General features: G+C 45.8%; 1 protein-coding gene across 5 annotated transcripts in view; it reads left to right on the forward strand.

The window, feature by feature from the left end:
- The window catches only part of Unc79 (unc-79 subunit of NALCN channel complex), a 235,915-nt gene that overhangs the window by 101,645 nt on the left and 120,645 nt on the right, over positions 1-13,625 (forward strand). For all 5 annotated transcript variants that reach the window (XM_085830632.1, XM_085830633.1, XM_029484459.2 and 2 more), the window contains exons 12-14: positions 7,643-7,872; positions 9,663-9,834; positions 11,367-11,597. In XM_085830632.1, coding sequence (XP_085686758.1) covers positions 7,643-7,872; positions 9,663-9,834; positions 11,367-11,597 — 633 coding nt within the window. The remainder of the gene's footprint in view (positions 1-7,642; positions 7,873-9,662; positions 9,835-11,366; positions 11,598-13,625) is intronic.

Consider the following 13,625-nt stretch of genomic DNA (forward strand, 5'->3'; position numbering starts at 1 on the left):
CAGCTTGTCTTCTAGGCTCTGGCCAGCTCCACTCCATGGCTATTGCTATTCTCGGTGGTCATCCCATGGTTCTGGAATTTCCAAAATTCTGGGGTCTTCTGTTGCAAGTGGGATTTCGCTAGTAGCCTCTCCTAGGTTCTCTTCTTGGTGTCAAGCCTCCACTTCTTTGCATGACCCCTTCAGCCCTGAACCTTCAACTGCCACTGAGGCTTCACCTTCACCAATGGCTTCTCTTGGCCTCTTGCAGTGCCAAAGCTCAGCTGTCCTCCATGACCCCTTCATGCCTTCAAAACCAATACTATGTGGGTGACTATTACACCATCAAGTTTGGCTACCAACACAAGGTACCACCGTGCCCACCTCTGGAACACAGTTTCTGTGTCTCTGACTCTCAGGAAACACTTCTCAGAAGATTTCACCTCAACAATACTGGTTCTTTTCTTAATCATCACTAATTTCTCAGCTCCAACTGACCAGCATCAAGTATCCCAGTAAAGCAAGGGCTTCACTTTAGCAGTTCTGGTTTCTTGCTAATTAGCTGATTCTTTAGCTCCAGCTAATCCGAACCACACACCCCTAATTTGAAATAACAAGTGGGTCTGATAGTCGTTAAACTTCCCTCTGAAACTTCACAAGCCAGGGCTCCGTCTTCTGCACTGCTTTCAACATTCCAAGCTCCTACAGAATAACTCATCAAGCGCTGAGCACTCAGTGGCTCTTCTTCCACAAAGTTCCAAAGTCCTTCCACAATCCTCCCTAAATCAGCGTGGTCAAGTCTGTCATAAAAATACTCCACAGTCCTGGTACCAACTTCTGTTAGTTAGGGTCACGATTGCTAGGATGAAACCTTATGACCAAAAGCAAATTGTGGGAGGAAGGGTTAGTTTGGCTTACTCATCTACATCACTGCTCATCACTGAAGGAAGCCAGAACAGAAACTCAAACAGGGCAGGAACCTGGAGACAGGAGGGGAGCTGCTTACTGGTTTGCTCCTTGTGGCTTGCTCAGCCTGCTTCCTTATAGAACCTAGGACCACCGTCCCAAGGATGGTTACACCCACAATGGGTTGGGCCCTCCCCCACTGATCACTAGTTAAGAAATGCTCTACAGCCAGATCTTAAGGAGGAATTTTCTCAACTGAGACACCCTCCTTTCATAAGACTCTAGCTTGCGTCAAGTTGACATAAAATTAGCCAGGACAAGAAGATTTACCATCCTACTCTTTGCTCTCAGGATCATCCAAGCCTGAAAGCATCTTCATCTTAGGCCTCTGTCCACTCTGCCAGAATCGATGAGAAACACTGGCTTTTATGCGCCCGTCACAAAGCTCTTTCATTAAACTCATTAGATGGGCATACAAGTCTCTGAGATTACGCCCTGCTATACCTTCAACTCTCTGTGAGGCTTCTGGGAAGAATGCCTTGCAGTCTCAGCTCTTTATTATTTAGTAATGAGGGTAGTGGTGTCTGCCCTTAAAATCTGCAGCTCTTTGCCTAAAAGAGCCTATGATGTAATACACTCATTCCGAGTCTTAATAAATGGCTTTGTCTCTAACCCCGTCATCATTTTTTCCCCTGAGATCACATTTTCCTGATGGGGCCCTGGATTTAGTGTTTACCCAGGAACTTTTTCTTGCCTTGAGAATCTTAAATCACCAACTGGGAAGAGTGTCCTGGGTCCAATATTTTCTCTTTAAACGCTAGTTGTAAGTAGAACAATTCATTCTCCTTTCTCTCACAGTTACACTTCGTGTGTGGGATGTATACGTATGTGCACAATTGTACTTACCTGCATGTGTGCATGTTGAGCCCAGAGACTGCCAGGGGGTGTCTTTCTCCATCGCTCTCCTCTTTGTGTTTTGAGACAGACACTCAGCGAATCTGGAGACTATGGTTTCAGCCAGACTTGCAGGCCAGTAAGACTCTGATGTCTGCTTGTCCCTCACCCCCAGCCCTCACCCTGAGATCTGGGTCTTATGAATATATAACATGGAGCCCAGCTTTTACATAGCTCCTGGGCATCATATTCTTGAATAGCAAGCCCTTGACCTAGTGAACTATCTCTCCAGTGCCACTCTCAATAAGAATACTGAGATAAAATAAGAATATCCACATTAAAAAAAATCCTTCAGTAGATCCTGAGTTCCTCATGTCAGTGTTGTGGCCAAATGTTTTACTGCTGGCTGTGTCCCTTTCTCTTGACCCCAGAACACTTTCTTTATTTCCTCTAAGATCTCCATGAAGCTCATGAGCCAGGCCTTCCAGACTTTACAGCTTTGTAGATTATTATAGCCAGCCATTCGGTGTGGGTAATCTATCACAATGGCCATTCAGTGTGGACTGTCTTCCATGGCCGCCATTTAATGTGCATAGTCTATCATAATAACCACTTAATGTGGCCTGTCTACCAAGGTAGCCCACACCGCCAGACAATTCTCCTCCAAACTCACAGTAACTCCACATCCGTGGCTGGGAGGGGCATTTGTGATAGCCCTGGATTCTCTGGATGAGGACTCAGATAGTATGTGACAGAGATGACCTGTGAGGTCTAAAGCAATGGTCACAGTGAGACTTTGGGGGGTGGGTTTCCTTGGATGGGGAGTATGGTTCATGCAAGGAGGAACAGAAACACTGTGGTCAGAAGGCCATTCTTTGATTCTCCCTTTGAGAAGCGGAGGCTGTGTTTCTTCCCGTGGGCTGGGAAGGTGTGATTCTCTTCAGGCAGCAGGACCTCCTCTGTGTGATTTAGGTCATAAAAGGTCACATGACTCCTAGTCCTCTCACATACCTGGGGCTCCTCCAGATTCTTCTCGTGTCCTGTGAAACCCAAGTGCTGTGGTTTGGATGGAGTTCAACAAGGCTCTTGTGTTGGAAGTTCTGTCCCAAAGGTTAAGAGATGGAACCTAGTGGAATATCATTAGGGACAGACTGCATAGCTCTTCATTAGTCTCAGAGAACTCGAGTGAAGCCCACAGAATGGGTTGTTACAGAAGACCAGACCTAACCCCTCTTGGTTTCGGGCTTGCCCTGTAGTCTCCCATCCCACAAGCACTTCTGCCATTTATATATCCCATCTATCAGGAGGTCCTCATCAGAGCCTAGCTAATGCCTCTGCCATGCCTTTGAATACCCATAATATGAAGCTTTAAAAAACCTATTTTCTTTATATCTGGAGCCATGTGCATTTTGAATACGCCAGAGCATATGGAGAGGGCAGGCATAGAGGCTGAAGAGAGAGGGCCCAGTTTAGCCCATCCTTCAGTTTTCTGAGCCATGGGTAAAGAAGACTCCTGGTGTCAGTGCTTCCGGCTTCCAGCAGTTTGAGTCATTATTCTTTAGGCCCTCACAGAGCCCAGCAGAGCAGAGAGGAGCCGAGAGGAGTGGAGCAGAGCAGAGCAATCTTGCTTCTTGCAAGTGGGAATCTCCCACTTGGAGAATCCAGGCACATAACCAAATGGCTGAGGTCCTGATTGGCTTATTATGCAGCCAGAGGAAACAGAGTCAGTTCTGTGATTGTTTTAGAGTTTCCTAAGGAGCATTTATTTATTGTGCTCATCTGCTCTTTCCACCTTGCTGTCAGGGCCGGCTCCTTGGTTTTTATGAATTCCATCGGGACCTCCTTTCCAAATGACTCAGTCCCTGTTAGGTGGCTCCTGCCCTCTCATGCCTGACCAGGTGCAGTTAACGCAAGCGATTTGGCTCCTTCACCATTCAGTCACATTAGATGCCCATATTTTATTTTATTTTATTTTATTTTATTTTATTTTATTTTATTTTATTTTATTTTATTTTATTACAGACAGCAGTTATCCTGGGTGTATCACTGCTACAAAATAAAAGTCCCTTTCCCCTTTCCTCCCTGTCTTTCCTCCCCTTCTCCCCTCCCTTTCTCCCCCGCCAACCCAACCCCCACCCCCCTCTTTGCCATGCCAAGGACAGAGCTCCTGTATATGCAAGCACTCTATCCTGAAGAACGCATCTAGCTCACCTCTTTTCTAGCTTTCGAAGGCCATTTTCCCGTTGCCTTTCCCGCCTCCTCCAGTGTGCACCATTTAGCTCTTGGCTCCTTTTCTAGACCCCACCTCCCGCCTGGCACCAGCAGCAATGGCACCTTCTCAGTGTGTGTTCTGCCTGCAGGACAGAACTCCCCGCTTCTGGACTTCATTTTCACCTTGGCTAAGGTCCAGCCAAATGTCCCAGCTTGTATGATGACGACTCACTTGCTTACAATAAATAGTAGCTTGGTAATTTGGCCTCGGTTGACTGGGCAACTCTGCTGGTTTTGCCTGTTCTCCTACATGGAGACACAGTTAGCTGAGAGGGATCTGGAGGTTGGCTGCTCCCCACTTTCCGTGTTGTCGTGCCTGTGACATGCTGGGTTATCTGGAATGGCCCAGATACTAGGTGTCTGAACCCTCTCCCGAATGTTGTGTCCGGAGGTTCCCGAGGTAACAGTGTTCCATCCAGCAGACTCGGATGGGCCAAGCCCCTTGAAGTGAAGCTGAGGAGTCGCACACCAAACATTACATCGGCTACATTCAAAAGCAAGCCCGCCACACCATCTCTGACTTAAGGCAGTGGGAGAAAGACTCTACTTGTTAAGAGATTAAGCTGGAAGGCCTCTAGAGAGCAGAGTCTGGTCTCAGGCATGGCCTAAGTGTCACCTCACCATCTGTCTGGGTGTGACTACGGGAGAGAAGTGGGGATAAGAAGGTAGCAGTCAGGCTTTTTTTTTTTTTTTTTAAAGATATTTTATTTACATTTCAAATGTTATTCCCTTTCCTAGTTTCCCCTCCAAAAATTCCCTATACCCTTCCCACCTCCCCCTGCTCCCCAACCCACCCACTCCTGCTTTCTGGCCTTGGCATTCCCTTATACTGGGGCATAGAACCTTCACAGGACCAAGGGCTTCTCCCCCTATAGCCCATACAGCTAAGGACTTATCTGAGGACTTACTGTTACACCAGGTGCTTAGTGGATGTTTGCAAATCCTATTGTTGCTCTCACAAGATGATTCTGTACCTACTGATTCGGCTTGATGTAACTGCTGCCTGTGTTGTTTATACAGCCGAATGGTTGGAGAGATTGTGAGCATGATTTTCCTCCTCTGCATACCTCATATTTGGTATGTTCTCTATGAACCATAGGAGAAAAAAATCTCACACTGGGTATAGATAATCATGGTAAATGAAGTTTTCTGTCTTACACACAGCAGCACAGCAAAAGAATTAAAAAAAAAAAAAAAGAAAAGAAAAAAAATTTAAAAATGATGCTAGGATTTGGGGAGTACCTGGGCAGTTGAAAAGAGGGTGGGTGAATAGATGACCGTAAACCCCAAGACTGTGTTGTAGTGAATGACGGGATCACACCCACAGCCTATTGTTTATGTAACAGTGAAAATTTCAAAGGAACAGAAAGCTAATTATAATTGTCTTTGTCCATTTGGGCTGCTACAAAATGTCACAGACTGGGCACTTGCAAACAACACATGTTTATTGGGAAGTCTAAGATCAAGGCATTGGTAAATTTGATGTGTGGGAAGGCCTGCTCATCAAACATGGCATCTTCTCGTGGTGTATTTTTATAGCCAGCTTTCTTTAGGCCCCTTTCATAGGGGCACCGATTCCACTTCTGAGGGCTCTGTCATCATGACTTGCTTAACTCCCATAGGCTCTGCCTCCTAATATTCCTATGTGGGAGTTAAGATTTCAACATGGAGGTTCAGGACTGGGGTTTGGAGCAAGTGTCCAGGCCACAGCAGCAGCTATAAGGGGAGAAAGGGCCCTAAGCATGCATGCTGAGCAATACTGCCCGTAGAACCATGTTGACTGGAGGGTGGGCAGGAGGAGCTGTACACTAATAAGAACACACATGAGGGAAACTCAGCCTCTGAAAGAGAAAGGTTGTTGCATGGACTTTCCCTAGGGACACACAGATGTCTCCTCTCCCCAGACAGGGCACCCACAATAGACCAAAGAAGTATTCCCTCAAAATCCAAAGCCTTATGTATAGAGATGGGTGAGAGGTCACATAAAGGAGCTTGGGTGACCGAAGCAGCTGGACTACCAGAAAGTCTAACCGCAGCATGAGTGGCAACTTCCTTATAGATGGAGTCCCCTCTTCAGTTAATACACCACTCTCTATATGCCAGCTTTTTTGAGATCATAAAGCCATGAGCAACAAGGGCAGAGTTGCTTAGAGCTGTCTGGAGTGCAGGAGGAGAGGTTAGACTCTCAGGTAAAGGTCTAGTGACCCTCCACATCCCTCCTTCTATGAGTGTCAACAGTCAACGGGCCTGGCCTTGAGGATCTCATTCGGAGGTCACAGCTGTTCTGTGGACTGTGAGGGCTGTTATGCTCCGTGCACAGCACTCGATGGTATCCATAAACAGGGAAAAGTCGGCGCGCTGACTCTGATGCCCAAAAACAGAGGAAACTCACAAGGAATCACAAGACATCTCAACAGCCTATTTAAGAGATTAGGAAGAACATATTATAAATATTTTAGACTCTATGACCATAAACACACAGCTGCAGTCTGTTGGAGAAGCTGTAACTGTGGAAAGTGTAGGGACTTAAATATCCCCATCTTGTTGCCCTGAGTCGTGGTAAGAAAATGCGATTTTTCTAACGCTAGCATCCACAGTCAGTAGCCTGGTACCTGAAGAAGAACTGGCAGTTCCCACTGACAGTCCGCTGCATTGCTGACATGCTGATGGAGGGTTTGTGTTTGCAGTCTCCCTCCTGACTCTCTTGGGGGTACTGTCAGGTGGGTTCCCCACTCTTCACAAACTCTGAGTTGCTAAAAGGCCAGGGTATCATTTGTCCTTGAGTTGATTCTATCTATCAGGCTCCCCCGGGCTTTGTCTGACGATGTCAGGGTGCTCCCTGCTCCCTCGGAGCTCCTAAGACCACTTCCCATAGAGGTCACCTCACTTCCCTGCCTCTTGTCAGGGCAGTGATGACAATATCTACCCCCCACCCCACCCCTGCCCATCCCCGAAATGAAAAGGCATCTCTTTCTGCTGCACAGCTTTTCTCTTGCCGCGGCTCCATCTGTCTGTTGATCCCTCTGCTGTGGTTGGTGTTGTGGCCAGCTCTGTGACTAGGTCTAGTTGTGCTTTGATGTGTCCTCTTGGTGCTGATTCGTATACTTGTTAAGCCTTTGGAGGGGTGGGAGTGGAGAAGGCCCTGCTACAGAGCCATCAGCCCAGTGTAGCGTAACCTCTGCCTGTCCTTGAATGCCAAGGACAGGTGAACTGCAGGGGAAATCTACTGTGAGCGGCAGGTAAACTAATTTTTAAAAGGCTTGTTCTAGAAGTTGAAATTTTTCCTTCCTTACTCTGGGGTGCTGTGGTGTGCTTTCTCAGCATCATGGTTCTATGTTTTTATTCTTAATTTCTGCTGAGAAAATCATAAGCATTACATTCAATTAACCCAGCCTCTTAGTGCAGTTCCATTGCTTTCTAGACCGTATCTACCCTTTCCACTAGAATAAAACACCTCTGTGTGGCTAGACCACACCTTGCATTTTGGAAACCCGGTCACTTCCTGTGGCCCCTTTGAGGTTCTATTTGCTTCAGGTTTCTATCCAACTTTGTCTCAGAAGCCAGCTTTAATTGGCTTTGCTTTCTCTGCTTGCAGAACTGCAGCTCCCATGTCAGAAGGGCAGTGGTCACCTGCTTTTCCGCAGGGTGTTGCGGTCGCCACGGAAACAGGCCTGTTCGGTACTGCAAAAGGTGCCACTCGAACCACCACAGTAACGAGGTGGGAGCCACCGCAGAAACTCACCTCTACCAGACCTCTCCACCCCCCATCAACACCCGGGAGTGTGGGGCGGAGGAGCTGGTCTGCGCTGTGGAGGCAGTGATCAGGTAACCATGGCTTCCCCTGTGTGGCATTGAACTCGACTTGCGCATGCGCCAAGAGAGCAGCTCTACTCCATTTTCTCCTGCTCTCTGCAGTCGTGCCCCGATGTTTTGATAAAATGTAAGAATTCAATAAGTAGTTTGATTGGATGACAATCATGTGCAAGGCCTTGTGCTAGGTACTTGGGAGACACAAGTGCCCTTCATATACTTAAGCAGATACTACAGAAAGGAAACCTTTAATTGCGGTAGGCTCTGGTGAGCACAGGGGAGCAGCAGGCAGAGGAGGCCGGCGTTAGGGTGGTGAAACGGAGGCTGGAGCATGGCAGTAATAGCCGGGAGAGCTACAGAGTATGTAGGCATGCTTACCTGCCTGTCAGTACTGAGGTGCAGGGAGCCAGGTAGCAGCAGAGCTGAGGTGAACTTCAAAGCTGAGGGATTCAGGTGGCCGTGTAGGAGAAAGCAGCGTTTTACACTCCGACTTCTAGATGTTCTCTTTGCAGATATTATCCAAAGTCACACGATCATTAGCAATTAAATAATGCCTGAATATACAAATTTTAAGGAGCCTTTGTCGTTTCTCTTTCTCTTATACTGATGACAAACTATAATAGGATTACGATTTCTAAATAGCACTTAGGAAACAAAGATCAAAATGCAGCTGTGCACTTCTGTTTGTTCCCCAGTTGTTTTCAATGTGTGTTTTATTTATATGGCCACAGTTATAATGACTTTGTGGTTCTGAGCCAACATCCAATCCACTCTTCCCATATTGTGCTGAAGTTTTATACTTACCACTTTTGAGTCCATAGGCAAAAGCCACAGAGCGGGCTGGGGAGACGGCTCAGTGGATAAGAGCATGAGGACCCGAGGCTGAATGCCAGAACCCACTGTAAAAGACTGGGCATGACCACATAGGCCTGTAATGACATCACTGGGGGACTAGGACAGGCAGATCCCTGACAGTGTGAGGCTCTCTGCCTAAGCATGGCGGGCTTGCGATTCAACAGGATACTCACTAAATAGATAAGTTAGAGAGCAATGGACACCCAGTGTCCTTCTCTAGCCTTTGCAGGTGCACACACAAGTGTATTCACCTATATCTCCAACTCACATGTACCGTGCACACACGCAGACACACAGACACACAGACACACACACACACACACACACACACACACACAGAGTAATTATTTGTTTTTCTCTGCCGTTGTATATTTATATGGCTTTCTTTTTTTTATATATTTTATAAACAGCTTTTTGATACTTTGTACAGGGCTCTTCCTACATAGTCTCAGAGGTGGGTTAGCTGGTTAAAGGGTATACATATCTTCACAATATGTTAGCAAATTGTTTTTGAAAGCATGAGTATCCGTTTCCAATGCTAACAGTGCAAAGGAAGCGACTTGCTTTCGCTGATCCCTTGCCAACATTCCTTATTATTACTTTTTATCTGCTACTTGCTCAGCAAGCTTGGAGAGGAGCCACTCCCTTGCTTCCAGAGCCTTGAACACTTGATACCCACTCTTCTTCCAGTGGGGTGCAAATGACCAGTCTTGCCTTGTGAAGGGATCATCGTATCAACCTTCTTGTGATCGACTGGAGAAAGGAAACTCTTAGCTTCTCTTTGAGATGGGGACATAGTAAGAAAATGAAACTAGGGTTTCTGGGTAAATGACAGGGACTTAGACGAGGGTAAGCACAATGTTTGAGGGCTCACAAGGCGATCCAAATAGGCTGTGTGATCCAGGATGTGTTTTTGCCTCTTCTTACCTGTCCCCCTCTCTCTTGGGCAGCTTGTTGAAAGAAGCGGAATTCCACGCAGAGCAGAGGGAGCACGAGTTGAACCGGCGGCGGCAGCTGGGCCTCTCTTCCTCCCACCACTCCCTGGACAACACTGATTTTGATAACAAGGATGATGACAAGCATGACCAGAGGCTGCTCAGCCAATTCGGGATATGGTTCTTAGTAAGGAAAAGACGCCAGCCCCTCTCCATTCCCCTCCTCGGAATTGCTCCCGAAAGGAGACAGCAAAGAGTGAAGAATTAACCCTCAAACGGGGGTGGTATACCCTGGGGTAGCAGCTCTCAACTCGGGTTGCTTGTTATTGTATCCAAGAATGCCTTTAGAAAGTTACAATGTCCATATTTGTCTCCAGAATCCTGGGAACCTTTCCGCTTTAATTATAAAGAAATTTAATTTTGACAACCAATTTTTGGTACACGTATAAAAGCTTATCACTTATTAAAGATGAAGGAAGCTAATATAACGAGATGGATATGCCTGTTTGTTCTTATGGAAACCATTAAATATTGGCAGATAAGGGATACTTCGGGATGCAGAACATCTTTAAGGTTTTTCAGGGCGAATCAGTATTTTTGATTTTATAATTGTCGGTGCTCCCCTCCCCCAATTTGATTTTAACAAACAAGGCAGCAAGAGCCACAGTGCCAAGGCCTTGCCTCCATGAAGCTCACCTCCCTCACAGGACGCAATGGTAGTGCGGGCTGGTGCAGGCTGTCAAGTACTGGGATTACCACAAGGCACCAGAGATTTATGTCTTATCATTTATGTACACGAGGAAACATTTGTATAGTTAAGGGGGCCTATGGTATACATATATACCTAGATATACATATACGAACTATAGTCAGGCTACTGGGGAGGGAGTGGTTACACTGATTTGAGTCAACTCCACTACTCATCCAGTGGAGATCAGATACTGCAAAGACCCAGCTGTAAGAGCCTATTCTGCAGAAACGCAGGCTTTTTTTTTTTTTGCCTGCTAGATACAAGGATTATGTCTCCATAGTGATCTCCCTCTTCTATGCTTGCACACAGTTTCTTGGGAGAAAAAAAAAAAAGACTACCAAATTGGGAACTAATTGTTGGTTCCACATGTCTTGCTTCCAAGAACTATTATACAGGAACACAGTGACTCCTATTGTTGGAAACTCTTTGAAGGCAGGGACAATGATTTAATTAATTAACTAATTAATTAATTAATTTTGTATTTTTTGGACCCTGCCAAGTGCTCAATAAACTATTGTTTCAGAACGGGTAAATAATGTTTAAAAATTACTTATAACACAGTGAGTTGGGAAAAGCACTTGGGTATCAGAGTTGTTACCGATGGAAATTTTTTTACCTGAATCAGGTCTTTTGAGAACTGAAATATGATCATTTTTTTAAAAATTGAAGATATTGATGAAATACCACTTTATCGACTTAATCTTTTGGAAAACATTCTAGTTCAGGTTACATAATGGAATTACAACAGGAAGACAATGCTTAGGAGATGCTGAGGGGATGTTACTGTGGCGATCCATGCATGCCTTTAGAGAGGACCGTAGTTCTGGATACATGGTAACCATTTGTAACATTGCTGGTTTTGAATGCATCATCTGGAGCTCCTCCTTTTTCCCTCTTTAAATATGCTTGTCATAACTTTGTAACGCTGGGGTGGAGGAGCCTGAATGAAGTCTGTTCTGCTACCCCAGGTGAGCCTCTGCACACCCAGTGAGAACACGCCCACAGAGAGCCTGGCCCGGCTGGTGGCTATGGTATTTCAGTGGTTTCATTCCACGGCGTACATGATGGATGATGAAGTTGGAAGCTTGGTGGAAAAGCTGAAGCCCCAGTTCGTCACCAAGTGGTTGAAGACAGTATGTGATGTCCGATTTGATGTCATGGTCATGTGCCTTCTTCCCAAACCCATGGAATTTGCCAGGGTAAGTGGAGGTCACCTATCTAGGCCTTGCTGCGGGAGAGAGGTTGGGGGCAATGCCACATTTGACCATCCCTCTTTGTATGTCAACAGCCAAAGACAATCTACTTGGATGTGGTGGCATATACCTGTAAACCCAGAATTTAGGAGGCAGAGGGAGAAGGATTGCTATGCAGTCCGTAGCAGTTGAGACTATACCCCGAGTATCAGGCCAGTCAGGATTACAATGCAATACTTTGCCTCAAAAATGAAAAATCCAAATCCAAACAAACAAAAACCAAGGTTGGTTAGTGTGATACTCTTAATCTTTGGTGATGTGCTGTTTCAGCTTTGGTTTGGAATAGGGAAGACTGGCATGATGGATTTGTAAGGTGTCTGTAATAACTTAAGTATGTGTTCATTCTTAGTGTTGCTTGTTCGTATTAAGAAAGAAAAGAAATTGTTTCTGTGTGGCTTGGGCTCTCAGTTCTTTCCTGGCTTGCAGCCAATGAGGGACATTTCTGTGGCTTCATGTTCACCTTCCAGATTATGGCAGAGTGGCAAGGACTCAAACATCACTTCTTACTAAAAGCAATGATCTTCCCTTGGGCTTGCACATGCCCAGCGAATGGTCTCTAGAAGCAGGGTAAAGCCTGGCATCTGAAGGTTCACTTCCTACAGGTCTTTTATGGGTCAGATCCTTCTTGATCAACTGGGCCTATAGGTGGGCTGTTATAATTACTTAGACCCCTGCAAGGGTAAGGACACTGAGATAAAAGCAACTCAAAGGTAGTTTTACAAGTGCTCAACCACCCATTTTTAAGGTGTCCTGTTTTCAGACTCTTGTAACGGCTCCTTGAAGTCTTCAGTAATTACTGCACACCTTCCAAGAGCACCCAGGCTTTGCAGGAGATCACCCTGCGAGAAAACAGACTGCCCAGCCCTCAATCAGGACAGGCATCTCACAGGGAGCAGATCACCCCACTTCCAGCACCACAGGCCTGTTGGGTACATAGCCAGTGAGATAATGTAAACTGCACCCTGATTGACTCCCTCCCCCTCATTTGGAGCAAATTTCTCAACATGGAGAATATTCTGTGTGGGCAGAACAGAGATAATGCCTAACCAGACAACAGTCTGATGGAGACTGCTCCACTGTGCGGATCTCACATTCCCTTCCCCATGTAATTTCCAAGTTTGCCAGTGTTCTGGAAGAGAGGCTCCACCCTCTTTGTCTTTCCAGTGTGATGGCCCTGAATACCAAATTCCTTTCTTGTTTTCAACCATTACTTTGGGATGAGTGGCCAGACCTGATCTGTTGGGAACTCCTGTTCACTCTGGCTGCCCTAAATCAGCTTCCCATTGAAAACTCCAGTAACAATCAAAGTTCACACTGTGCGGTTTAAAATTCCAGACATGGTTCCTAGAACTGCCAGAATGCCCTCTCCGTGTGTTGGAGGACAGATTTCTCTATGCCTCTCCTCATGCTACCTAGTTGAAGATGCTCAGTGGGGGAAGACCCAGTATTTCTTCATTACAGTATCATTTGTGCTTAACTCAGAAAAGTGGAGGCTCAGCATCGGGTTTTGGCAGTCATACATGATATTTATTCCCTCAAAGTATTTTCTAGGTTTTATTTTTATTTGTAATTTTTGTCTTTCAAAAAGACATTTTAAAACTGGGCTGATATAAGGCATTTGAGGATAAATCAGAGTACAGACCATCAGCAGGAATGGCTGTGACTCCAGGATTCAGAGGCTGAGAAGTTATGGAGATAGGAGATGGTCCTCTCTTCTTTGGTGCCACCTACTGACTCCTTCATAAAATTGCATCTTTACATGCTGGGCAGTTTTGAGTTCCTGGAACATGAAGCATCTTCATGCTTCCTGTTATTTCTCTTAGAGTGGTATGATATGATTCCAGTCTGATATGATTCTGAGAGATAAGAAGTTATGTCATTAGAAGAACCTCTCCTTTCCCAAAGTGGGTCTCACAAGGTAGCTAATAATAGATTAATTAGAAGAGAAGGCTTATGGATGAGAATAACGAAGGA

This window comes from Mus caroli, unplaced genomic scaffold (assembly GCF_978045245.1).
Source record: "Mus caroli unplaced genomic scaffold, Mus_caroli_1 scaffold_14, whole genome shotgun sequence".
Taxonomy (NCBI): domain Eukaryota; kingdom Metazoa; phylum Chordata; class Mammalia; order Rodentia; family Muridae; genus Mus; species Mus caroli.